At 49.2% G+C, this 27,937-nt stretch overlaps 2 protein-coding genes across 13 annotated transcripts in view; one reads left to right on the forward strand and one right to left on the reverse strand.

Moving 5' to 3' along the window:
* NXNL1 (nucleoredoxin like 1) overlaps nucleotides 1-27,937 on the reverse strand; it is a 72,871-nt gene that overhangs the window by 12,234 nt on the left and 32,700 nt on the right. The window contains exon 1 of one of the 7 annotated variants that reach the window (XM_056570703.1): nucleotides 27,803-27,906. The exons of 1 other annotated variant lie outside the window; for it this stretch is intronic. In XM_056570703.1, coding sequence (XP_056426678.1) covers nucleotides 27,803-27,820 — 18 coding nt within the window. In that variant the 5' untranslated portion in view covers nucleotides 27,821-27,906. 5 more of the 7 variants (XM_056570711.1, XM_056570704.1, XM_056570701.1 and 2 more) reach the window with 5 other exon arrangements.
* The window catches only part of PGLS (6-phosphogluconolactonase), a 41,921-nt gene that overhangs the window by 1,454 nt on the left and 12,530 nt on the right, over nucleotides 1-27,937 (forward strand). The window contains exons 1-2 of one of the 6 annotated variants that reach the window (XM_056570698.1): nucleotides 7,450-7,544; nucleotides 24,639-24,900. In XM_056570698.1, the coding sequence (XP_056426673.1) occupies nucleotides 24,646-24,900 (255 nt within the window). In that variant the 5' untranslated portion in view covers nucleotides 7,450-7,544; nucleotides 24,639-24,645. Of the gene's footprint in view, nucleotides 1-7,449; nucleotides 7,545-7,615; nucleotides 7,621-18,356; nucleotides 18,416-22,996; nucleotides 23,026-23,757; nucleotides 23,780-24,638; nucleotides 24,901-27,937 lie in introns of those variants that run through there. The other 5 variants (XM_056570700.1, XM_056570696.1, XM_056570697.1 and 2 more) reach the window with 5 other exon arrangements.

The raw sequence follows: 27,937 nt of genomic DNA on the forward strand, positions 1-27,937 counted from the left end.
AGCAGTATTTGCACTGTGCTGTTGCATTTAATGTGCATGGAATTTGAACATTTTGAACAAATGAACATTTGCAAAAAACACCACTGTACCATACAAATTGTATGGTATAGTGGTGTTTTTTTTTGCAAATGTTTAATGTATATTGGATACAAGCCAATATACAGTGGTCCCTCAAGTTACAATATTAAGTGGTTCCAGGACGACCATTGTATGTTGAAGCCATTGTATGTTGGGACCAGAACTCTATGGAAACCTGATAATTGGTTTTGAAGCCCCAAAATGTCATCCAAAATAGGAAAAGGTGAGGATTAAAGAAAAATAAGTAAATAACTAATACAGATAAAGCAAATCCTTACATATAAAAGTAATAAAGATCTGCTGGGAGCTGTAAATCACTGTCTATATCAGTTATTTCCCATCCAGAGTGCCTCTAGCTGTTGCAAAACTACAACTCCCAGCATGACTGGACAGCCAAAGGCTGTCCAGGCATGCTGGGAGTTGTAGGTTTGCAACAGCTGGAGGGACCCTGGTTTGGACAGACTGGTCTATATAGAGGACAGGAGCTTCTTCAGGGTCCTGTACAGTACACACGAAATGTAGCCGCCCTCACCTGGTATCCAAAAGGAGCAGCTAACCCTGGCACAGGTAGAGTGCAGAACATGTAATACCTACCTGTACTGTAGGGGGCGCTAGCAGACACCAGTCAGTGCATACACTTCAGTAATACAGGTAAAGAGTACAGAACATGTAATACCTCCCTGTACTGTAGGGGGCGCTACCAGACACCAGTCAGTGCATACACTTCAGTAATACAGGTAAAGAGTACAGAACATGTAATACCTCCCTGTACTGTAGGGGGCGCTACCAGACACCAGTCAGTGCATACACTTCAGTAATACAGGTAAAGAGTACAGAGCATGTAATACCTCCCTGTATTGTAGGGGGCGCTACCAGACAGCCAGTCAGTGCATACGGTATGGGGGGCACTACCTGCCTACTGGGGGGGGGGTTAATCTGGGGGTAGTACATGCCTGCTGGGGGAGGGGGTTAATCTGGGGGTACTACCTTCCTACTGGGGGTGAGGGGGTTAATCTGGGGGTACTACCTGCCCCCCAGTAGGAAGGTTGTACCCCCAGATTAACACCCCCTTGTAGACAGGCAGTACCCCCTAGATTAACCCCCCCCCTCCCTTGTAGGAAGGTAGTACCCCAAGATTAACCCCCCTCCCTCCCTTGTAGGAAGGCAGTACCCCCCAGATTAAACCCCCCCTCCCTTGTAGGAAGGTAGTACCCCCCAAGATTAAAACCCCCCCTTGTAGGAAGGTAATACCCCCCAAGATTACCCCCCCCCCCTTGTAGGAAGGTAGTACCCCCCAGATTAACCCCCCCTTCCCTTGTAGGAAGGTAGTACCCCCCCAGATTACCCCCCCTCCCTTGTGTACCCCCCAGATTACCCCCCCCCCCTTGTGTACCCCCCAGATTACCCCCCCCCCTTGTGGGAAGGTAGTATCCCCCAAGATTACCCCCCCCTTGTAGGAAGGTAGTACCCCGCAGATTAACCCCCCCCCCCCATCGAAGGTAGTACCCCCCAGATTAACCCTCTCCCTTGTAGGAAGGTAGTACCCCCCCCCCCTCCATTGTAGGAAGGTAGTACCCCCCAGATTAACCCCCCTCCCTTGGAGGAAGTTAGTACCCCGTAGATTAACCCTCTACCTTGTAGGAAGGTAGTACCCCCCCCCCTTGTAGGAAGGTAGTACCCCCAGATTAACCCCCCCCCTGTAGGAAGGTAGTACGTCGGTACCCCAGATTAACCCCCTCCTCCCCCCAGACCCAGTAGGCACGTAGTTTAGAACTTGAAATAACATTGCTTTTACTCACTGTCACTATCGCAGCACTAAACGCCGCACGTGGTAATCCTGTGACGAGGCAGTGAGTTCGCGCACCGCGCACCATCACGTGACACGTCACGCTCTTGAATTATGGGACTCAGCGCGGTGACGTCATGACGGTGACGCGCGAAATTACGCATCCTGGACTGACTGAGTGAAGGTGAGCCGGAGCGGGGCACAAAAAGGAGCCGGAGGCAGGGACTTCAGTCTCTGCTTCCCGCTCCAGGCAGGGTCTCGCACTGCTGGCCTGTCAGGCCGACAGGGCGAGCTGCCTGCAGAACAGTATAGCGCAGGAGGACAGGCAGAGACCGGCTCTGCTCAGGGGCCCCGGGCCAGCTCGGGGCCCCAAGCAGTTGCTTGGTTTGCCTGTCCTCTTGCGACGGGCCTGGCTGGGAGTTGTAGTTTTTCTACATCTGGAGGCCCACAGGTTGAAGGTTTAGAATCTTTTTTTTCTAGATTTTCATCCTTTAAAATTGGGTGCGTCTTATATGCCGGAGCGTCTTATATGTTGAAAAATACGGTAATTCATTTCTATTTTTTATAGAAAAAAGACCACTAGGGGTCCCCATACCATCCAGAACACAATTCTGTCCGGCTGCAGCATCATCTTTGTCCCAGCTGAAGCACAGAATTGGACAAAGTAAAGTAAGGGAGGGCAGGACTAGCACTCCTCTGTGCTCACTCCTGTCCCATCAGACTGCAGCATGAAAACAAAGAGGAAGGGGTTACAGAGCAGCCTGCAGGGATTGGATTAAGAGACCCAGCGGGGCGGGCTCAGTGCTTGCCTCGGACATACCCCTTGCTGAGCAGTGGAAGTCAGAATGAGTGAGCAGCAGAATGTAGGGATTTGTGAGCCAAATACAGGAGCTAGACACATAAAAAAGGGCATGTAAAGTATCCGCATGAGCTAGTGAGTAACATATAAAAGCAATATCTAAAGTGTATTGTTCAGCGTGGCCTGGAAGATTTTACAGGGGGATCCCTGAGGGAGCAAGGTAGGTAAGTATGTGTTCTTTTTCCAACAGCATACACAACAATTTCTAGAAACCAGAATACCCCTTTAATATTTAATATACAGAATAAAAAAATATATATATAGATAGATAGATAGATAGATATAGATATGGGATATATAAGGAATGGTATTAAATCTCTTAAAACATCTATATTTTCTTTCAAGAAAAATTTATTATTCATATTTATAGAAAAAAAAATAATAAAAATGATGAATTTTCTACCTCTTTTACAGTTGTGTCGTTTTGGTTATATAAGGAATATTATTAAAAATTATTATTATTATTATTATTAATAATAATGATAACCCTCCCTCCTTCTTCTCCTGGCTAGTCATGATGGTAGCCATCCCATGACGTTTGACCTCCCTCCACCCTACCTTGGCCATTAACGCCATTAAAGGGGTTATCCAGGAAAAAAAAAATGTTTTTAGATATCAACTGGCTCCAGAAAGTTAAACAGATTTGTAAATTACTTCTATTAAAAAATCTTAATCCTTTCAGTACTTATGAGCTTCTGAAGTTAAGGTTGTTCTTTTCTGTCTAAGTGCTCTCTTATGACACGTGTCTCGGGAACCGCCCAGTTTAGAAGCAAATCCCCATAGCAAACTTCTTCTAAACTGGGCGGTTCACGAGACACGTGTCATCAGAGAGCACTTAGACAGAAAAGAACAACTCAACTTCATAAGTACTGAAAGGATTAAGATCTGTTTAACTTTCTGGAGCCAGTTGAGATATAAAAAAAAGTTTTTTCCTGGATAACCCCTTTAAGGTTGATGTGTTCCTTACTTTCATTGCGGGTTTTACCCTTCTGTTAGAGGGAGGATGACGTTGGGATATTTGCTACTTTTTATCTTTATGTTATGCTTGTTTGTCAAAAGCTTAATAAAACTTTACAATTGAAATAAATATATAATAATAATAATAATAATAATAACAATAATAATAAAAGAGTAAATCAATGTCTTTCTTTGCTTTTTAATATCATTAACCAATAACGGTAATATTAAATTGATTAAATAAAAATGAAAATAGGATAAAAATAACCTATAAGTCAATATAGAAATTTTAACCTGTTTACAGTCATAATCATATGTGAAATGTTATGTTTTTTAAATAGTTAAATTCAAAAGTAAATTAAATGTACAAATTACAGATCTTTATGTAAGAACCTATTAAGTGTCCCCCCCCCCCCCCCATGAAATCCTTCCGATGTCTATAAGAGTCTCTGTCATCTACGTCATTCTATAAGTATATATCAGTGGTCTCCAACCTGCGGACCTCCAGATGTTGCAAAACTAAAACTCCCAGCATGCCCGGACAGCCGTTGGCTGTCCGGGCATGCTGGGAGTTGTAGTTTTGCAACATCTGGAGGTCCGCAGGTTGGAGACCACTGGTATATAATGGTATGTTTGCCAATCAGGGTGCCTCCAGCTGTAGCAAAACTACAACTCCCAGCAGGGAGTTGTAGTTTTGCATCAGCTGGAGACACAAACGCTGCTGTATAGGAAAGCTGTGCGGCTTCACTGAGATGTTACCTACCTTCTAAGGAAGAGTGGGAGACACCACCGGTCCATTAGAAAACATGTATAATCTGCCCTACGGGACTTTTACTTGTGGGACCGATAAACAGTGCGAGGGATTTAGGATGCCGTCCTATAAATAGAGCGGATCCACGCAAAGGATTCTGGGAGCATAATCAGCTTATACAAAGGGCTAAGTATATATCACCTGGTAGAGTTTGTGGGATTTTTATTTATTTTTTATGAGGATGTAGTTTTTGTGAGATTTTATTGAATATATGTATATATATATATATATATATATATATATATATATATATGTGTAGAGGTTTTTGTGTATAGAGGTTTTTGTGTATACCTGTTTTAGCTGGTGTGACATGCGTGGGGTTTCCAGCCATACTGATTCTAATTTCAATCAGTGAAATGATTTCCTAATGCTGCCTACATTTCCTACTTCTGGCTTTGCAGAGAGAGAAGGTGGATTCTCATCACTGCACTTGGTCATCACCTTGCTAGAGTCTATAAGCCTTAAAGGGGTTATCCAGGGAAAAAAAACAAAACTTTTTTTTATATATATATCAACTGGCTCCAGAAAGTTAAACAGATTTGTAAATGACTTCTATTAAAAAATCTTAATCCTTTCAGTACTTATGAGCTTTTGAAGTTAAGGTTGTTCTGATGACACCTGCCTCGGGAAACGCCCAGTTTAGAAGCAAATCCCCATAGCAAACCTCTACTAAACTGGGCGGTTCCCGAGACACGTGTCATCAGAGAGCACTTAGACAGAAAAGAACAACCTTAACTTCAGAAGCTCATAAGTACAGAAAGGATTAAGATTTTTTAATAGAAGTCATTTACAAATCTGTTTAATTTTCTGGAGCCAGTTGATAAATATTAAAAAGTTTTTTTCCTGGATAACCCCTTTAACTGCTAAAACTCCTAAGTGGGTTGGGGGTTAGTTCACATTAGGTGCAGTTTGGATTCGGTTTCTTATTTAGAAAAGGGTTTCACGGAGCGTATCCACAGCGTATTTCACGCTGCGGATGCGCCGACAGCAGTTGCACATGGGAGTTCTGTGTCCACTCGTAACACTTAAAGGGGTACTTCATTGCCCCAGTGGCTGCCACACTCCCTCCCATAGACTGGCATTGAGGGGGCATGGGGTGAGTCACGAGGGGCGCAGCCGTCATGACTGCCGCAGCCCGCACCTAGCATTCGGAACAAAATGTTCCGAACGCTGGGCCAGTGGAGTACCCCTTTATATTTTTTTAATATATCAACTGGCTCCAGAAAGTTAAACAGATTTGTAAATTACTTCTATTAAAAAATTGTAATTCTTCCAATAATTATCAGCTGCTGAAGTTGAGTTGCTCTTTTCTGTCTTTCAACAGTGCTCTCTGCTGACATCTCTGCTTGTCTCGGGAAATGCACAGTAGAAGAGGTTTGCTATGGGGATTTGCACATTTGGACAGTTCCCGAGACAGGTGTCATCAGAGAGCACTTAGACAGAAAATAACAACTCAACTTTAGTAGCTCATAAGTACTGAAAGGATTAATATTTTTTAATAGGAGTAATTTACAAATCTGTTTAACTTTTTGGAGCCAGTGTATATATATATATATATATATATATATATATATATATATATATATAAAGTTTTTTCCTGGTTAACCCCTTTAAAGGGGTACTCCGCCCCTAGACATCTTATCCCCTATCCAAAGGATAGGGCATAAGATGTCAGATCGTCGTGGTTCCGCTGCTGGGGAGCCCCGGGGATCGCCGCTGCAGCACCCCGCTATCATTACTGCGCAGAGCGAGTTCGTTCTGCACGTAATGACGGGCAATACAGGGGCCGAAGCATCGTTACGCCACGGCTCCACCCCTCGTGACGTCATGGCCCGCCCCCCTCAATACAAGTCTGGAATGGGGCGTGGCGGTCATCACGCCCCCTGCCATAGACTTGCATTAAGAGGGCAGGCCGTGATGTCACGAGGGGCGGAGCCATGAGGTCACGCTGCTCCGGCCCCTGTATCGCCCGTCATTACGCACAGAGCAAACACGCAAACACGCTCCTTTGGATAGGGGATAAGATGCCAGGGGCGGAGTACCCCTTTAAGGTGTTTTATGAAGATATGAAGTCTCAGGCTGTGTTCACATATTTTGTAGCATTTTTACCATGTTTTTGCTGTAATTTTCCAATTTTCTGGTAAAACCGATGGGTGAAAACCTCTTAAAATTCTATTTTTGGAATCAAACTCCAAAGTTGTACAACGCCATTTGTTTCTTTCCAAAAATAAAAAAAATGCACTAAACATTTAATGTGTTTACCTGGGTGACCTCGAGGACCAGCAGCCTGATTCAATGACCAGGTGAAGTGATCAAACACCACACCCTCTCTCTGCAAAGCCAGAGTAATCATGGGAAACGTTGGCTACACAACATATTCATTTCTGATTTGAATGATGTAAAAACTTGCTTCTTATTATTGAAAACTTGCGCCTGCCACATCAGCTAAAATAGGTAAGCACAAGGCACTCACAAAAAGAAACTCTTGATTTTTCTCCATTACAACGTTTCCCAAACCAGGGTGCAAAACTACAACTCCCAGCATGCCCGGACATCCAACGGATGTCTGGGCATGCTGGGGGTTGTAGTTTTGCTAAATCTAGAGGCACCCTGGTTGGGAAACACTGCTCTAATAAAGAACAGTCCATATATATAATTTTCTGCAAAAAAAAAAAAAGGGGAACTAAACTGTGTAGACAGTTTTTTTGCAATACTTTTTTTTTGCAATACTTTAGTTTCCTGTCATACAGGGGCGTAACCATTAGCTCAGGTAATTTTGGCTTCCTGGACATTTTATATATCATTTCATAGTGTTGCCAGCACTTGTTGAACTTACGCACAGGCAATTCCGCCCTTACCTGACGTTACTTCCGGTAGAGCACAGTATCGCTAAAAGCTATTACCTGGTGAGTGAGTGAATAGTTCTAGCTCGGCGTCACATCCGCCCTCACTGAAGCCTCACAGGTAGGGCCGGGTGACGTCACGTCCGCCCTCTCACCTGCCAGTTCTCTGATTCTCGTAGTGCTGTCATTGTGCCGCTCAGTGTGTGCCCGGTACAGTATCCATTATGGCTATTAGTGTGCGGGGGATGTGCATGATGCTGGGGGGGACACACCGCTGCGACATAATGTATGCTGCGACAAATGCCTGTGACAGTGTGTGGGTGTGGGTCATGCCGCCGTGCTGGGCATTGTTCTTACCAGGCTGCATGGATGGCACAGGTGGGAAAGCGGCTTTCTGCACGACAAGGAGCAGCCTGCCATGCTGGGAGTTGTAGTTCCACAATGGCTGGTGCCCCCTCCGTGCAGATTTTAGAGCACATGTATGCAGGGTTAGTGGTGGGCACTGAGCTGCCATCATGACATGTGCCCGCTGTGTGCCCTCTTTATGGCTGTAACCTGTTGCACATGGTGTAGTGTGAACATGGTGCGATAACACACTGGGCTGCATGTGATTGGCACAAGTTATAATATAGAACGCTTATTACTGCTACAGTGGGCATTGGCACCCTGGCATACAGCGACAATCACATGACTGTCACCTGCAGCTACAGTGATACGTGTGTCCAGTGGGTATTGGGGGTGAAGGGTACAGGAAAGTGGTATCATAGACCATGTGTGCTTTTTATGTGTATTTGGGTTGTTTTTCTCTGTTATCAGCCAGTTTATATGTATATATTCTATCCGTCTTATATCTATCTATCTCATAGGAGCTAACACTGTTATGTGGGGCTGGCACTGTTATATGGCGGATGTAGTGGGGCTGGCACTGTTATGGCGGATGTAGTGGGGCTGGCACTGTTATATGGCGGATGTAGTGGGTCTGGCACTGTTATGGCGGATGTAGTGGGGCTGGCACTGTTTTATATGGTGGATGTAGTGGGGCTGGCACTGTTTTATATGGCGGATGTAGTGGGGCTGGCACTGTTATGGCGGATGTAGTGGGGCTGGCACTGTTATGGCGGATGTAGTGGGGCTGGCACTGTTATATCGTGGATGTAGTGGGACTGGCACTGTTATGGCGGATGTAGTGGGGCTGGCACTGTTATATCGTGGATGTAGTGGGGCTGGCACTGTTATGGCGGATGTAGTGGGGCTGGCACTGTTATATCGTGGATGTAGTGGGGCTGGCACTGTTATGGCGGATGTAGTGGGGCTGGCACTGTTATATCGTGGATGTAGTGGGGCTGGCACTGTTATGGCGGATGTAGTGGGGCTGGCACTGTTATATCGTGGATGTAGTGGGGCTGGCACTGTTATGGCGGATGTAGTGGGGCTGGCACTGTTATATCGTGGATGTAGTGGGGCTGGCACTGTTATGGCGGATGTAGTGGGGCTGGCACTGTTATATCGTGGATGTAGTGGGGCTGGCACTGTTATATCGTGGATGTAGTGGGGCTGGCACTGTTATGGCGGATGTAGTGGGGCTGGCACTGTTATATCGTGGATGTAGTGGGGCTGGCACTGTTATGGCGGATGTAGTGGGGCTGGCACTGTTATATCGTGGATGTAGTGGGGCTGGCACTGTTATGGCGGATGTAGTGGGGCTGGCACTGTTATATCGTGGATGTAGTGGGGCTGGCACTGTTATGGCGGATGTAGTGGGGCTGGCACTGTTATATCGTGGATGTAGTGGGGCTGGCACTGTTATGGCGGATGTAGTGGGGCTGGCACTGTTATATCGTGGATGTAGTGGGGCTGGCACTGTTATGGCGGATGTAGTGGGGCTGGCACTGTTATATCGTGGATGTAGTGGGGCTGGCACTGTTATGGCGGATGTAGTGGGGCTGGCACTGTTATATCGTGGATGTAGTGGGGCTGGCACTGTTATGGCGGATGTAGTGGGGCTGGCACTGTTATATCGTGGATGTAGTGGGGCTGGCACTGTTATGGCGGATGTAGTGGGGCTGGCACTGTTATATGGTGGATGTAGTGGGGCTGGCACTGTTATGGCGGATGTAGTGGGGCTGGCACTGTTATGGCGGATGTAGTGGGGCTGGCACTGTTATGGCGGATGTAGTGGGGCTGGCACTGTTATGGCGGATGTAGTGGGGCTGGCACTGTTATGGCGGATGTAGTGGTCCTGGCACTGTTATGACGGATGTAGTGGGGCTGGCACTGTTATGGCGGATGTAGTGGGGCTGGCACTGTTATGGTGGATGAAATGGGGCTGGCACTGTTATATGGCGGATGAAATGGGGCTGGCACTGTTATATGTTGGATGTAGTGGGGCTGGCACTGTTATGGCGGATGTAGTGGGACTGGCACTGTTATGGCGGATGTAGTGGGGCTGGCACTGTTATGGCGGATGTAGTGGGGCTGGCACTGTTATGGCGGATGTAGTGGGGCTGGCACTGTTATGGCGGATGTAGTGGGGCTGGTACTGTTATGGCGGATGTAGTGGGGCTGGCACTGTTATGGCGGATGTAGTGGGGCTGGCACTGTTATGGCGGATGTAGTGGGGCTGGCACTGTTATGGCGGATGTAGTGGGGCTGGTACTGTTATGGCGGATGTAGTGGGGCTGGCACTGTTATGGCGGATGTAGTGGGGCTGGCACTGTTATGGCGGATGTAGTGGGGCTGGCACTGTTATATGGTGGATGTAGTGGGGCTGGCACTGTTATGGCGGATGTAGTGGGGCTGGCACTGTTATGGCGGATGTAGTGGGGCTGGCACTGTTATGGCGGATGTAGTGGGGCTGGCACTGTTATGGCGGATGTAGTGGGGCTGGCACTGTTATGGCGGATGTAGTGGGGCTGGCACTGTTATATCGTGGATGTAGTGGGGCTGGCACTGTTATGGCGGATGTAGTGGGGCTGGCACTGTTATATCGTGGATGTAGTGGGGCTGGCACTGTTATGGCGGATGTAGTGGGGCTGGCACTGTTATATGGTGGATGTAGTGGGGCTGGCACTGTTATGGCGGATGTAGTGGGGCTGGCACTGTTATGGCGGATGTAGTGGGGCTGGCACTGTTATGGCGGATGTAGTGGGGCTGGCACTGTTATGGCGGATGTAGTGGGGCTGGCACTGTTATGGCGGATGTAGTGGGGCTGGCACTGTTATGGCGGATGTAGTGGTCCTGGCACTGTTATGACGGATGTAGTGGGGCTGGCACTGTTATGGCGGATGTAGTGGGGCTGGCACTGTTATGGCGGATGTAGTGGGGCTGGTACTGTTATGGCGGATGTAGTGGGGCTGGCACTGTTATGGCGGATGTAGTGGGGCTGGCACTGTTATGGCGGATGTAGTGGGGCTGGCACTGTTATATGGTGGATGTAGTGGGGCTGGCACTGTTATGGCGGATGTAGTGGGGCTGGCACTGTTATGGCGGATGTAGTGGGGCTGGCACTGTTATGGCGGATGTAGTGGGGCTGGCACTGTTATGGCGGATGTAGTGGGGCTGGCACTGTTATATCGTGGATGTAGTGGGGCTGGCACTGTTATGGCGGATGTAGTGGGGCTGGCACTGTTATATGGCGGATGTAGTGGGGCTGGCACTGTTATGGCGGATGTAGTGGGGCTGGCACTGTTATGGCGGATGTAGTGGGGCTGGCACTGTTATGGCGGATGTAGTGGGGCTGGCACTGTTATGGCGGATGTAGTGGGGCTGGCACTGTTATGGCGGATGTAGTGGGGCTGGCACTGTTATGGCGGATGTAGTGGGGCTGGCACTGTTATGGCGGATGTAGTGGTCCTGGCACTGTTATGACGGATGTAGTGGGGCTGGCACTGTTATGGCGGATGTAGTGGGGCTGGCACTGTTATGGTGGATGAAATGGGGCTGGCACTGTTATATGGCGGATGAAATGGGGCTGGCACTGTTATATGTTGGATGTAGTGGGGCTGGCACTGTTATATGGCGGATGTAGTGGGGCTGGCACTGTTATGGCGGATGTAGTGGGGCTGGCACTGTTATGGCGGATGTAGTGGGGCTGGCACTGTTATGGCGGATGTAGTGGGGCTGGCACTGTTATGGTGGATGAAATATGGCTGGCACTGTTATATGGTGGATGTAGTGGGGCTGGCACTGTTATGGCGGATGTAGTGGGGCTGGCACTGTTATGGCGGATGTAGTGGGGCTGGCACTGTTATGGCGGATGTAGTGGGGCTGGCACTGTTATGGCGGATGTAGTGGTCCTGGCACTGTTATGATGGATGTAGTGGGGCTGGCACTGTTATGGCGGATGTAGTGGGGCTGGCACTGTTATGGTGGATGAAATGGGGCTGGCACTGTTATATGGCGGATGAAATGGGGCTGGCACTGTTATATGTTGGATGTAGTGGGGCTGGCACTGTTATGGCGGATGTAGTGGGGCTGGCACTGTTATGGCGGATGTAGTGGGGCTGGCACTGTTATGGCGGATGTAGTGGGGCTGGCACTGTTATGGCGGATGTAGTGGGGCTGGCACTGTTATGGCGGATGTAGTGGGGCTGGCACTGTTATGGCGGATGTAGTGGGGCTGGCACTGTTATGGCGGATGTAGTGGTCCTGGCACTGTTATGGCGGATGTAGTGGTCCTGGCACTGTTATGGCGGATGTAGTGGTCCTGGCACTGTTATGACGGATGTAGTGGGGCTGGCACTGTTATGGCGGATGTAGTGGGGCTGGCACTGTTATGGCGGATGTAGTGGGGCTGGCACTGTTATGGCGGATGTAGTGGGGCTGGCACTGTTATGGCGGATGTAGTGGGGCTGGCACTGTTATGGCGGATGTAGTGGGGCTGGCACTGTTATGGCGGATGTAGTGGGGCTGGCACTGTTATGGCGGATGTAGTGGGGCTGGCACTGTTATGGCGGATGTAGTGGTCCTGGCACTGTTATGGCGGATGTAGTGGTCCTGGCACTGTTATGACGGATGTAGTGGGGCTGGCACTGTTATGGCGGATGTAGTGGGGCTGGCACTGTTATGGCGGATGTAGTGGGGCTGGCACTGTTATATGGTGGATGTAGTGGGGCTGGCACTGTTATGGCGGATGTAGTGGGGCTGGCACTGTTATGGCGGATGTAGTGGGGCTGGCACTGTTATGGCGGATGTAGTGGGGCTGGCACTGTTATGGCGGATGTAGTGGGGCTGGCACTGTTATGGCGGATGTAGTGGGGCTGGCACTGTTATGGCGGATGTAGTGGTCCTGGCACTGTTATGACGGATGTAGTGGGGCTGGCACTGTTATGGCGGATGTAGTGGGGCTGGCACTGTTATGGCGGATGTAGTGGGGCTGGTACTATTATGGCGGATGTAGTGGGGCTGGCACTGTTATGGCGGATGTAGTGGGGCTGGCACTGTTATGGCGGATGTAGTGGGGCTGGCACTGTTATATGGTGGATGTAGTGGGGCTGGCACTGTTATGGCGGATGTAGTGGGGCTGGCACTGTTATGGCGGATGTAGTGGGGCTGGCACTGTTATGGCGGATGTAGTGGGGCTGGCACTGTTATGGCGGATGTAGTGGGGCTGGCACTGTTATATCGTGGATGTAGTGGGGCTGGCACTGTTATGGCGGATGTAGTGGGGCTGGCACTGTTATATGGCGGATATAGTGGGGCTGGCACTGTTATGGCGGATGCAGTGGGGCTGGCACTGTTATGGCGGATGTAGTGGGGCTGGCACTGTTATGGCGGATGTAGTGGGGCTGGCACTGTTATGGCGGATGTAGTGGGGCTGGCACTGTTATGGCGGATGTAGTGGGGCTGGCACTGTTATGGCGGATGTAGTGGTCCTGGCACTGTTATGACGGATGTAGTGGGGCTGGCACTGTTATGGCGGATGTAGTGGGGCTGGCACTGTTATGGTGGATGAAATGGGGCTGGCACTGTTATATGGCGGATGAAATGGGGCTGGCACTGTTATATGTTGGATGTAGTGGGGCTGGCACTGTTATGGCGGATGTAGTGGGGCTGGCACTGTTATGGCGGATGTAGTGGGGCTGGCACTGTTATGGCGGATGTAGTGGGGCTGGCACTGTTATGGCGGATGTAGTGGGGCTGGCACTGTTATGGTGGATGAAATATGGCTGGCACTGTTATATGGTGGATGTAGTGGGGCTGGCACTGTTATGGCGGATGTAGTGGGGCTGGCACTGTTATGGCGGATGTAGTGGGGCTGGCACTGTTATGGCGGATGTAGTGGGGCTGGCACTGTTATGGCGGATGTAGTGGTCCTGGCACTGTTATGATGGATGTAGTGGGGCTGGCACTGTTATGGCGGATGTAGTGGGGCTGGCACTGTTATGGTGGATGAAATGGGGCTGGCACTGTTATATGGCGGATGAAATGGGGCTGGCACTGTTATATGTTGGATGTAGTGGGGCTGGCACTGTTATGGCGGATGTAGTGGGGCTGGCACTGTTATGGCGGATGTAGTGGGGCTGGCACTGTTATGGCGGATGTAGTGGGGCTGGCACTGTTATGGCGGATGTAGTGGGGCTGGCACTGTTATGGCGGATGTAGTGGGGCTGGCACTGTTATGGCGGATGTAGTGGGGCTGGCACTGTTATGGCGGATGTAGTGGTCCTGGCACTGTTATGGCGGATGTAGTGGTCCTGGCACTGTTATGACGGATGTAGTGGGGCTGGCACTGTTATGGCGGATGTAGTGGGGCTGGCACTGTTATGGCGGATGAAATGGGGCTGGCACTGTTATGGCGGATGAAATGGGGCTGGCACTGTTATGGTGGATGTAGTTGGGCTGGCACTGTTATGGCGGATGTAGTGGGGCTGGCACTGTTATGGCGGATGTAGTGGTCCTGGCACTGTTATGACGGATGTAGTGGGGCTGGCACTGTTATGGCGGATGTAGTGGGGCTGGCACTGTTATGGCGGATGTAGTGGGGCTGGCACTGTTATGGCGGATCTAGTGGGGCTGGCACTGTTATGGCGGATGTAGTGGGGCTGGCACTGTTATGGCGGATGTAGTGGGGCTGGCACTGTTATGGCGGATGTAGTGGGGCTGGCACTGTTATGGCGGATGTAGTGGGGCTGGTACTGTTATGGCGGATGTAGTGGGGCTGGCACTGTTATGGCGGATGTAGTGGGGCTGGCACTGTTATGGCGGATGTAGTGGGGCTGGCACTGTTATGGCGGATGTAGTGGGGCTGGCACTGTTATGGCGGATGTAGTGGGGCTGGCACTGTTATGGCGGATGAAATGGGGCTGGCACTGTTATATGGCGGATGAAATGGGGCTGGCACTGTTATATGTTGGATGTAGTGGGGCTGGCACTGTTATGGCGGATGTAGTGGGGCTGGCACTGTTATGGCGGATGTAGTGGGGCTGGCACTGTTATGGCGGATGTAGTGGGGCTGGCACTGTTATGGCGGATGTAGTGGGGCTGGCACTGTTATGGCGGATGTAGTGGGGCTGGCACTGTTATGGCGGATATATGGGGCTGGCACTGTTATGGCGGATGTAGTGGGGCTGGCACTGTTATGGTGGATGAAATATGGCTGGCACTGTTATATGGTGGATGTAGTGGGGCTGGCACTGTTATATGGCGGATGTAGTGGGGCTGGCACTGTTATATGGCGGATGTAGTGGTCCTGGCACTGTTATGACGGATGTAGTGGGGCTGGCACTGTTATGGCGGATGTAGTGGGGCTGGCACTGTTATGGTGGATGAAATGGGGCTGGCACTGTTATATGGCGGATGAAATGGGGCTGGCACTGTTATATGTTGGATGTAGTGGGGCTGGCACTGTTATGGCGGATGTAGTGGGGCTGGCACTGTTATGGCGGATGTAGTGGGGCTGGCACTGTTATGGCGGATGTAGTGGGGCTGGCACTGTTATGGCGGATGTAGTGGGGCTGGCACTGTTATGGCGGATGTAGTGGGGCTGGCACTGTTATGGCGGATGTAGTGGGGCTGGCACTGTTATGGCGGATGTAGTGGGGCTGGCACTGTTATGGCGGATGTAGTGGGGCTGGCACTGTTATGGCGGATGTAGTGGTCCTGGCACTGTTATGACGGATGTAGTGGGGCTGGCACTGTTATGGCGGATGTAGTGGGGCTGGCACTGTTATGGCGGATGTAGTGGGGCTGGCACTGTTATGGCGGATGTAGTGGGGCTGGCACTGTTATGGCGGATGTAGTGGGGCTGGCACTGTTATGGCGGATGTAGTGGGGCTGGCACTGTTATGGCGGATGTAGTGGGGCTGGCACTGTTATGGTGGATGTAGTGGGGCTGGCACTGTTATGGCGGATGTAGTGGGGCTGGCACTGTTATGGCGGATGTAGTGGGGCTGGCACTGTTATGGCGGATGTAGTGGGGCTGGCACTGTTATGGTGGATGAAATATGGCTGGCACTGTTATATGGCGGATGTAGTGGGGCTGGCACTGTAATGGCGGATGTAGTGGGGCTGGCACTGTTATGGCGGATGTAGTGGGGCTGGCACTTATGGCGGATGTAGTGGGGCTGGCACTGTTATGGCGGATGTAGTGGGGCTGGCACTGTTATGGCGGATGTAGTGGGGCTGGCACTGTTATGGCGGATGTAGTGGGGCTGGCACTGTTATGGCGGATGTAGTGGGGCTGGCACTGTTATGGCGGATGTAGTGGGGCTGGCACTGTTATGGCGGATGTAGTGGGGCTGGTACTGTTATGGCGGATGTAGTGGGGCTGGCACTGTTATGGCGGATGTAGTGGGGCTGGCACTGTTATGGCGGATGTAGTGGGGCTGGCACTGTTATGGCGGATGTAGTGGGGCTGGTACTGTTATGGCGGATGTAGTGGGGCTGGCACTGTTATGGCGGATGTAGTGGGGCTGGCACTGTTATGGCGGATGTAGTGGGGCTGGCACTGTTATATGGTGGATGTAGTGGGGCTGGCACTGTTATGGCGGATGTAGTGGGGCTGGCACTGTTATGGCGGATGTAGTGGGGCTGGCACTGTTATGGCGGATGTAGTGGGGCTGGCACTGTTATGGCGGATGTAGTGGGGCTGGCACTGTTATGGCGGATGTAGTGGGGCTGGCACTGTTATGGCGGATGTAGTGGGGCTGGCACTGTTATGGCGGATGTAGTGGGGCTGGCACTGTTATGGCGGTTGTAGTGGGGCTGGCACTGTTATGGCGGATGTAGTGGGGCTGGCACTGTTATGGCGGATGTAGTGGGACTGGCACAGTGATGGGGACTTAGTGTGTCTTGCTCTGTTATAGGTGACCCAGTGAGGCTGGTGCTGGTACAGGAAACCTAGTGTCACCAGTGCTACCAGGGACCTAGTGGCAATGGTGCCATTATGAGGGATCCAGTGAGACTGGCGCTGTGATGGGACACCCAATGGGGGTAATGGGGGACCTTGTGGGGCTGATGCTGTTATTGGGACCCAGTGGGGCTGAGGTTGTGATTGTAGAACTGTGCAAATATATTCCACTCCCGGGTGGTAGGATGTGAGTAGCTCGTTTTTGATTGTGTATTATGTTGCGTGCGATTTATTTTTTATTTTTTTTGACACAGAAAAAAACTGAATATTTAAAATTCGGGCTGTGGTTGCTATAGGCTTTATGTTTTGTATATGAGTTTTCTTTTTTTTTCTTTTTTTTTTTTTTATACAGGTGCTGCACTGTGTGTATGGGGCTTATTGTTACCTTTTATTGATTCAAGGATAGGTTCATGTGGTGCCAGGGCTGGACAACCATGACAGGAGCGGGCACGGCTCCACACCCACACAAACCTTGGGGTGAACTGTCTGAGCTGGGGACTGTAGGTCTTCTGCCGCTGTCTATCGCTCTTTCTCATATCTATCTATCTATCTCATATCTATCTATATATCTCATATCTATCTATATATCTCATATCTATCTATATATCTCATATCTATCTATATATCTCATATCTATCTATATATCTCATATCTATCTATATATCTCATATCTATCTATCTATCTCATCTATCTATCTATCTATCTATCTATCTCATATCTATCTCATATCTATCTATCTATCTCATATCTATCTATCTATCTCATATCTATCTATCTATCTCATCTATCTATCTATCTCATCTATCTATCTATCTCATCTATCTATCTATCTCATCTATCTATCTATCTATCTATCTCATCTATCTATCTATCTCATATCTATCTATATATCTCATATCTATCTATCTATCTCATATCTATCTATCTATCTCATATCTATCTATCTATCTATCTATCTCATATCTATCTATCTATCTCATATCTATCTATCTATCTCATATCTATCTATCTATCTCATATCTATCTATCTATCTATCTATCTATCTATCTCATATCTATCTATCTCATATCTATCTATCTATCTCATATCTATCTATCTATCTATCTCATATCCATCCATCTATCTCATATCTATCTAGCAAAGCAAAACAGCAGCACTCCGGTTTAGATGAAAGCGTGTCAGGCTTTATTCATCAGATGCCACGACGTTTCAACCTTCTCTCACGGTCTTTGTCAAGCTTGACAAAGACCGCGAGAGACGGTTGAAACATCGTGGCATCTGATGAATAAAGCCTGACACGCTTTCATCTAAACCGGAGTGCTGCTGTTTTGCTTTGCTGGCTGTTTGTGGGGGCTCTTGACCTGGGCCCGACCAGCTTGCACCCGTGGACACCCCTGGGAGTGCGGTCTGTTTTGTTGAACTCTATCTATCTATGATCTCATATCTATCGATCTATCTAATATCTATCTCATATCTATCTATCTTCTATCTATCTATCTATCTATCTCTATCTATCTATCTTTATCTATCTATCTCATATCTATCTATCTATCTTTATCTATCTATCTAATATCTATCTATCTTCTATCTATCTATTGTTCCTTGTATAGTTGTCCACACTGACCACAGTAACTTATAATGAAGTGTCTCAGGCTTCAATCATAATGACCTAAATAGCACCAAAAAATGGAGGGAAAAAGTCATGGCCTATGTCAGCAATTAAGATCTAGGTATCCAGGCTCTGGTTGCCATGGACGACTGCTTCATGTTTTATCTATTCGTCTTTTTGCTGCTCTGAGGATTAGAGATTCTTATTGTTGCCATTATTGATAGAAGGATAGGTTCATGTGGTGCCAGGGCTGGGTGTAGTCAGGTAACCATGACAGGAGCGGGCACGGCTCCACACCCACACATGCCTTGGGGGTGAACTGTCTGAGCTGGGTACTGTAGTTCTTCTGCAGCTGTAGAACTGATGGCGACCCGCCGGCTGTCAGAAGACTACAACTCCCAGCATGCTATGACTCTAGCTGTAGCTTCACAACAGACTGAGACCTGGTTAATAATCTAATCATACCCGCATAGTACGTGCCGGAGCATGCTGGGAGTTGTAGTTTTCCAACAGATCATAGATTAGAGATATATTCTGTTATGTTAGTATCTACATCAGTGTTTCCCAGCCAGTGCGCCTTCAGCTGTTGCAAAACCACAACTCCCAGCATGCCCGGACAGCCTTTGGCTGTCCGGGCATACTGGGAGTTGTAGTTTTGCAACAGCTGGAGGCACACTGGTTGGGAAACACTCTGAAGTAAATCCCTAATCTATTCCAGGGACCCTATAGTACCCTATATGTCATGTCTGGTACTGGATTTCTTCTTGTACTATGGCGCCGATTTCTTCCACCTTACTCAGCTCGGCCCCTAGGAATACAACCCCCTCATCCTTACCCTCCGGCTAGAAGACTCTGTCAGCCATAGCAACCTGTTTACAGTCTCCCAACGGAGGAGATGTGGGACTTGTCACTAGAGGAAAGAGCCGTTACCTGGAAACCATCATCTTATATAACCCTGTATGGAGACATCTGGGATTCTTATTGTGGAGAGGCCACCTGAGGGCTTACCGGGGCCCCGCAGGGACATATTGTGTGGCCCTTATCCTGTGGGATACAGATATGCCTGTCTGTGATAATATATGAGACATTACACGGCAGCGCCATTCAGTATGCTCTGCACTGATTAGAGATACAACTTCAGGACGTGGAAGAGGGAATGTAAGCTGGCACTGTTATGGGGAACTGATGCTGTTATGGCGGACCTAGTGGGGCTGGCACTGTTATGGGGGACTGGTGCTGTTATGGGGGACCTAGTGAGACATGCACTGTTGTGGGGGACTGGTGATGTTATGGGGATGGGGGACCTAGTGGGATTGGCACTGTTATGGGGAACTGGTGCTGTTATAGCGGGCCTAGTGGGGCTGGCACTGTTATGGGGGACTGGTGCTGTTATAGGGGGCCTAGTGGGGCTGGCACTGTTATGGGGGACTGGTGCTGTTATAGGGGGTCTAGTGGGGCTGACACTGTTATGAGGGGACTGGTGCTGTTATGGGGGACCTAGTGTAGCTGGCACTGTTATGGCGGATGTAGTGGTGCTAGCACTGTTATGGCGGATGTAGTGGGGCTGGCACTGTTATAGCGGATGTAGTGGGGCTGGCACTGTTATGGCGGATGTTGTGGGGCTGGCACTGTTATGGCAGTTGTAGTTGGGCTGGCACTGTTTTATGGCGGATGCAGTGGGGCTGGTACTGTTATGGCGGATGTAGTGGTCCTGGCACTGTTATGGCGGATGTAGTGGTCCTGGCACTGTTATGGCGGATGTAGTGATCCTGGCACTGTTATGGCAGATGCAGTGGGGCTGGCACTGTTATGGCGGATGTAGTGGGGCTGGCACTGTTATGGCGGATGTAGTGGGGCTGGCACTGTTATGGCGGATGTAGTGGTGCTGGCACTGTTATGGCGGATGTAGTGGTCCTGGCACTGTTATGGCGGATGTAGTGGTCCTGGCACTGTTATGGCGGATGTAGTGGTCCTGGCACTGTTATGACGGATGTAGTGGGGCTGGCACTGTTATATGGCGGATGTAGTGGGGCTGGCACTGTTATGGCGGATGTAGTGGGGCTGGCACTGTTATATGGCGGATGTAGTGGGGCTGGCACTGTTATGGCGGATGTAGTGGGGCTGGCACTGTTATGGCGGATGTAGTGGGGCTGGCACTGTTATATGGCGGATGTAGTGGGGCTGGCACTGTTATGGCGGATGTAGTGGTGCTAGCACTGTTATGGTGGATGTAGTGGGGCTGGCACTGTTATGGCGGATGTAGTGGTGCTAGCACTGTTATGGTGGATGTAGTGGGGCTGGCACTGTTATGGCGGATGTAGTGGGGCTGGCACTGTTATGGCGGATGAAGTGGGGCTGGCACTGTTATGGCAGATGTAGTGGTGCTGGCACTGTTATGGCGGATGTAGTGGTCCTGGCACTGTTATGGCGGATGTAGTGGTCCTGGCACTGTTATGACGGATGTAGTGGGGCTGGCACTGTTATATGGCGGATGTAGTGGGGCTGGCACTGTTATGGCGGATGTAGTGGGGCTGGCACTGTTATATGGCGGATGTAGTGGGGCTGGCACTGTTATATGGCGGATGTAGTGGGGCTGGCACTGTTATGGCGGATGTAGTGGGGCTGGCACTGTTATGGCGGATGTAGTGGGGCTGGCACTGTTATGGCGGATGTAGTGGTGCTAGCACTGTTATGGTGGATGTAGTGGGGCTGGCACTGTTATGGCGGATGTAGTGGGGCTGGCACTGTTATGGCGGATGAAGTGGGGCTGGCACTGTTATGGCAGATGTAGAGGTGCTGGCACTGTTATGGCGGATGTAGTGGGGCTGGCACTGTTATGGCGGATGTAGTGGGGCTGGCACTGTTATATGGCGGATGTAGTGGGGCTGGCACTGTTATGGCGGATGTAGTGGGGCTGGCACTGTTATGGCGGATGTAGTGGGGCTGGCACTGTTATGGCGGATGAAGTGGGGCTGGCACTGTTATGGCAGATGTAGTGGTGCTGGCACTGTTATGGCGGATGTAGTGGTCCTGGCACTGTTATGGCGGATGTAGTGGTCCTGGCACTGTTATGACGGATGTAGTGGGGCTGGCACTGTTATATGGCGGATGTAGTGGGGCTGGCACTGTTATGGCGGATGTAGTGGGGCTGGCACTGTTATATGGCGGATGTAGTGGGGCTGGCACTGTTATGGCGGATGTAGTGGGGCTGGCACTGTTATGGCGGATGTAGTGGGGCTGGCACTGTTATGGCGGATGTAGTGGTGCTAGCACTGTTATGGTGGATGTAGTGGGGCTGGCACTGTTATGGCGGATGTAGTGGGGCTGGCACTGTTATGGCGGATGAAGTGGGGCTGGCACTGTTATGGCAGATGTAGTGGTGCTGGCACTGTTATGGCGGATGTAGTGGTCCTGGCACTGTTATGGCGGATGTAGTGGTCCTGGCACTGTTATGACGGATGTAGTGGGGCTGGCACTGTTATATGGCGGATGTAGTGGGGCTGGCACTGTTATGGCGGATGTAGTGGGGCTGGCACTGTTATATGGCGGATGTAGTGGGGCTGGCACTGTTATATGGCGGATGTAGTGGGGCTGGCACTGTTATATGGCGGATGTAGTGGGGCTGGCACTGTTATGGCGGATGTAGTGGGGCTGGCACTGTTATATGGCGGATGTAGTGGGGCTGGCACTGTTATATGGCGGATGTAGTGGGGCTGGCACTGTTATGGCGGATGTAGTGGGGCTGGCACTGTTATGGCGGATGTAGTGGGGCTGGCACTGTTTTATGGCAGACTTACTGGGGCTAGCACCATTACGGGGACTGGTGCTGTTATGGAGGACTTAGTGTGTCTTGCTCTGTTATAAGTGACCCAGTGGGGCTGGTACTGGTACAAGAAACCTAGTGTCACCAGTGTTACCAAGGACATAGTGGCAATGGTGCCATTATGAGGGATCCAGTGAGACTGGCGCTTTGGTGGGACACCCAATGGGGCTCATGTTGTAATGGGGGACATTGTGGGGCTGATGCTGTTATGGGGACCCAGTGGGGCTGACATTGTAGAACTGTACACATATATTCCGCTGCCTGGGTGGTGTAGGATGTGAGTAGCCAGTTTTTGATTGTGTATTAAGTTGCGTGCATTTTTAAAAAATTAGACACAGAAAAAATTTTCACGCGAAAAAACTATATATATATTTTGTATTGGGAGATCTCCCTGATATATCTCCAGCAATAACAATGTGCGAACATCTGTGCTCCTTCCCCAGTAGATTTCCGGAGAACCTTGCTGAGAACCATCTGTGTCCAGCTTATACTAGTATAGCAGTGGTTTCCATACATTGCCAAACTACAACTCCCAGCATACCCGGACATCCGTTGGCTAACCAGGCATGCTGGGTGTTGTAGTTTTGCTACGCCTGGAGGTCCACAGTTTGGAGACCACTGTATTAGAAGTAGTAGGGCTAATCGTGTAACTACGGTAACACATCTGGGCCGGGTCAAAGTTTTTCTTTGGGATTTGGAGGATGCAGTAGAATAGGAAAACTTGTTTGCACTTTACGGAAAGGAATTCAGCAGCGCCACAATGTACTGGATAAACAGAACCATTCCGCTTCATATGTCGCTGTGTATTCATCTGTTGAGAAACACTAAAGGGGCTCACTGCTTAGAACAATCTCTGCGTACCTGTCATATCACAGAAAAAAATAATTCTTCTATATGTTACTCACTAGGTCATGCAGCTTTACATGTCTTTTTATGTGTCTAGCTTTTGTATTTGGCTCACAAATTCCACTGATCTGCTGCTCACTCATTCTGACATCCACTGCTCAGGAAGGGGGCATGTCCGAGGCAAGCACTGATCCCACCCTCACTCACCATGCATTTACTGTCTCCCTGAGTCTGCTGTGCTATGTTAGGTCTCTTTATCCAATCACTGCAGGCTTCTCTGCAAGCCCTTCCCCTCCCCATTTTCATGCTGCAGTCTGATAGGACAGAAGTGAGCACAGAGGAGTGCTAGTCCCGCCCTCACTTCCTGGAGCTTCAATGGGCACTGTCAGATACAATGGCTCAGATTTGTCAAACTGTGTGATAGAAAAAATAGTGATTTTTTTTTTCTCACACACAGTTTGATAAATATGGGTCTATAACTTTTGATATGTTATATAGCAAATATGTTTTGCAATTGCTTTCATCAGAAAATTTACAGTATTTCGTACTGAAAAAGCCAGTCAAAGAACTGGCCACTAGGGGTCCCCCTGCCTCCTGGGACACATACCAGTCCTGCAGTGTCCAGTGGTAATCGACACATCATGGACACCATGAGTGATTGACAGGGCTGCAGGCTGGTCCAGGGCCCTCTGTGAGTCAGAGCAGAGTGAAGGGGGGGGGGGGAAGGAGTCAACACAGTGAGGAGAAGAGAGGGACACACCCCATGCCTCTGCATGGACAGAAACCTCACTGAGCAATGATGGCAAGTAAATAAAGGTAATTCTGAGAGACATATAGGTTGTAGATACATAAAAATTAGATGTGCATGATCAGGATGAGGTACTGAGTAGAGATGAGCGAACTTACAGTAAATTCGATTCGTCACAAACTTCTCGGCTCGGCAGTTGATGACTTTTCCTGCATAAATTAGTTCAGCTTTCAGGTGCTCCCGTGGGCTGGAAAATGTGGATACAGTCCTAGGAGACTCTTTCCTAGGACTGTATCCACCTTTTCCAGCCCACCGGAGCACCGGAAAGCTGAACTAATTTATGCAGGAAAAGTCGGCAACCGCCGAGCCGAGAAGTTCGTGACGAATCGAATTTACTGTAAGTTCGCTCATCTCTAGTACTGAGCAACTTATAACACATATTATTATTATTATTATTTTTATTAATTTTTTCGGGGGGGGGGGGGAATCTGACAGGTACACTTTCAGCTTGGACAAAGATGATTTTGCAGACGGACAGGATTATGTTCTGAGGTTTCATGTGGCTGAAAAAGTTTGCCTTAATCTGGCTTTTATACTAAAGCCCCTCCCACATGACACATATTGGTGCTAGGTGCCTGAAACTTTGATCATTTGCAGATCTTGGCGACACCTGCTACTTCCCCGATATGCATAACCCTATGGCTTGTCCTTCATGTAGTTTTAATGTTCAGGAGCGTATATATTCATGTAACTCCCTATATTAGTTAGGGTCTGTACATCTGTGGCCCAGCTTTACCCATTCAGAGTCATAATCTTATCCTGTGGGGGGCACTATTGTATTGTATTCATGACATGTATATTTACTGCTTCTTTGACTGGAACTGCCCTTTAAATAAAGCAGCTATGTAACCTTTGTATTCCCTCCAGATTTGTGATGTCCTCCAATCGTCAGATCCGTGTGTTCCCCTCGGCAGCAGAGCTTGCTCTCTCTCTTTCCCAGCTCCTGGTTAATGAGTCTAAGGGAGTGGATAAGTTCAGGATCGGATTGTCCGGTGGCAGCCTGGTGCAGCTTCTGAGCCGGGAATTACCTAATACTGCCGGCCTCAATACAGAGGGATGGCAAGTGGCTATGTGTGACGAGAGGCTGGTCCCATTCTCTGACCCTGAGAGCACATATGGCGAGTACAAGGTGTGTACACTCTAGGAGAGTACTCTATGTAGCGTTAAATTCAAATATCTGCAATTTATCATCTGTATTATGACCACAAGGTCTGGTATATGTAAGCCTGTTAGTTCGGGTCATCATACTTGCGGTCAGGTCAAAGTTTTCAGTCGTAATATGGATATAAAAATGCAGCCCCCTTACAGATGTCTGAGAGGGCCCTTCTGTATAGCCATCTGACCATGCACTAATCTTACACTGCCCCAGTCTCTATTAACCCCTTAAGGACACATGACGTACTGGAACGTCATGTGTCCACTCCCGATCTATAACGCGGGGCCACGGCGTGGCCCCGCGTCATAGCGGTTCGGGCCCGGCCTCTAACAACGGCCGGGACCCGTGGCTAATAGCGCGCGGCATTGATCGCTGTGCCGCGCGCTATTAACCCTTTAGACGCGGCGTTCAAAGTTGAACGCCGCGTCTAAAGTGAAACCGAAAGCATGCCGGCTAGCTCAGTGGGCTGTTCGGGATAGCCGCGGTGAAATCGCGGCATCCCGAACAGCTGACAGGACAGCGGGAGGGCCCCTACCTGCCTCCTCGCTGTCCGATCGCCGAATGACTGCTCAGTGCCTGAGATCCAGGCATGAGCAGTCATGCGGCAGAATCATCGATCACTGGTTTCTTATGAGAAACCAGTGATCAATGTAAAAGATCAGTGTGTGCAGTGTTATAGGTCCCTATGGGAGCTATAACATTGCGAGAAAAAAAGTGCAAAAAAAAAGTGAATAAACATCATTTAACCCCTTCCCTATTAAAAGTTTGAATCACCCCCCTTTTCCCATAAAAGAAAAAACACAGTGTAAATAAAAATAAACATAAATGGTATCGCCGCATGCGGAAATGTCCGAATTATAAAAATATATCGTTAATTAAACCGCTCGGTCAATGGCGTGCGCGCAAAAAAATTCCAAAGTCCAAAATAGTGCATTTTTGGTCACTTTTTATATCATGAAAAAATGAATAAAAAGCGATCAATAAGTCCTATCAATGCAAAAATGATACCGTTAAAAACTTCAGATCACGGCGCAAAAAATGAGCCCTCATACCGCCCCATACACGGAAAAATAAAAAAGTTATAGGGGTCAGAAGATGACAATTTTAAACGTATAAATTTTTCTGCATGAAGTTATGATTTTTTCCAGAAGTGCGACAAATTCAAACCTGTATAAGTAGGGTATCATTTTAATCATATGGACCTACAGAATAAAGGTAAGGTGTCATTTTTACCGAAAAATGTACTACGTAGAAACGGAAGCCCCCAAAAGTTACAAAATGGCGTTTTTTTTTTCAATTTTGTCTCACAATGATTTTTTTTCCCGTTTCACCGTAGATTTTTGGGCACAATGACTGACGTCATTACAAAGTAGAATTGGTGGTGCAAAAAATAAGCCATCATATGGATTTTTAGGTGCAAAATTGAAAGAGTTATGATTTTTTAAAGGCAAGGAGCAAAAAACGAAAATGCAAAAACGGAAAAACCCCCGGTCCTTATTAAAGGGATTGTGCCCTGCTATAAATTTGTTCCCTATCAACAAGATAAGGGATAGCTAGGTGATTGCAGGGAGTCCGACTGCTACAGTCTCAAGAACGGTGACCCCAGTCTCAGAAGGAGTGGCTGGATCTTCCTCCTGATTATCCTGCTTCATCCTCCTGCACCTCATCATCCTGCTTCATCCTCCTGCACCTCTTCATCCTGCTTCATCCTCCGGCACCTCATCATCCTGCTTCATCCTCCTGCACCTCATCATCCTGCTTCATCCTCCTGCACCTCATCATCCTGCTTCATCTTCCTGCACCTCATCATCCTGCTTCATCTTCCTGCACCTCATCATCCTGCTTCATCCTCCTGCACCTCATCATCCTGCTTCATCCTCCGGCACCTCATCATCCTGCTTCATCCTCCTGCACCTCATCATCCTGCTTCATCCTCCTGCACCTCATCATCCTGCTTCATCTTCCTGCACCTCATCATCCTGCTTCATCTTCCTGCACCTCATCATCCTGCTTCATCCTCCTGCACCTCATCATCCTGCTTCATCCTCCTGCACCTCATCATCTTGCTTCATCCTCCTGCACCTCATCATCCTGCTTCATCCTCCTACACCTCATCATCCTGCTTCATCCTCCTGCACCTCCTCATCCTGCTTCATCCTCCTGCACCTCATCATCCTTCTTCATCCTCCTGCACCTCATCATCCTGCTTCATCCTCCTGCACCTCATCATCCTGCTTCATCCTCCTGCACCTCATCATCCTGCTTCATCCTCCTGCACCTCATCATCCTGCTTCATCCTCCTGCACCTCATCATCCTGCTTCATCCTCCTGCACCTAATCATCCTGCTTCATCCTCCTGCACCTCATCATCCTGCTTCATCCTCCTGCACCTAATCATCCTGCCTCATCCTCCTGCACCTCTTCATCCTGCTTCATCCTCCTGCACCTCCTCATCCTGCTTCATCCTCCTGCACCTCTTCATCCTGCTTCATCCTCCTGCACCTCATCATCCTGCTTCATCCTCCTGCACCTCTTCATCCTCCTGCACCTCCTCATCCTGCTTCATCCTCCTGCACCTCTTCATCCTCCTGCACCTTCTCAACCTGCTTCATCCTCCTGCACCTTCTCAACCTGCTTCATCCTCCTGCACCTCTTCATCCTGCTTCATCCTCCTGCACCTCTTAATCCTGCTTCATCCTCCTGCACCTCTTCATCCTGCTTCATCCTCCTGCACCTTCTCAACCTGCTTCATCCTCCTGCACCTTCTCAACCTGCTTCATCCTCCTGCACCTCTTCATCCTGCTTCATCCTCCTGCACCTCTTAATCCTGCTTCATCCTCCTGCACCTCTACATCCTGCTTCATCCTTCTCGTACCTCTTCTTCCTGCTTCATCCTTCTCGTACCTCTTCTTCCTGCACCTCTTCATCCTTCCCGCACCTTATCATTCTGCTTCATCTTCCTGTACTTCTTCATCCTGCTTCATCTTCCTGCACCTCTTAACCCTGCTTC

The sequence above is a fragment of the Hyla sarda genome, chromosome 4, assembly GCF_029499605.1.
Source record: "Hyla sarda isolate aHylSar1 chromosome 4, aHylSar1.hap1, whole genome shotgun sequence".
In the NCBI taxonomy this organism is placed as follows: domain Eukaryota; kingdom Metazoa; phylum Chordata; class Amphibia; order Anura; family Hylidae; genus Hyla; species Hyla sarda.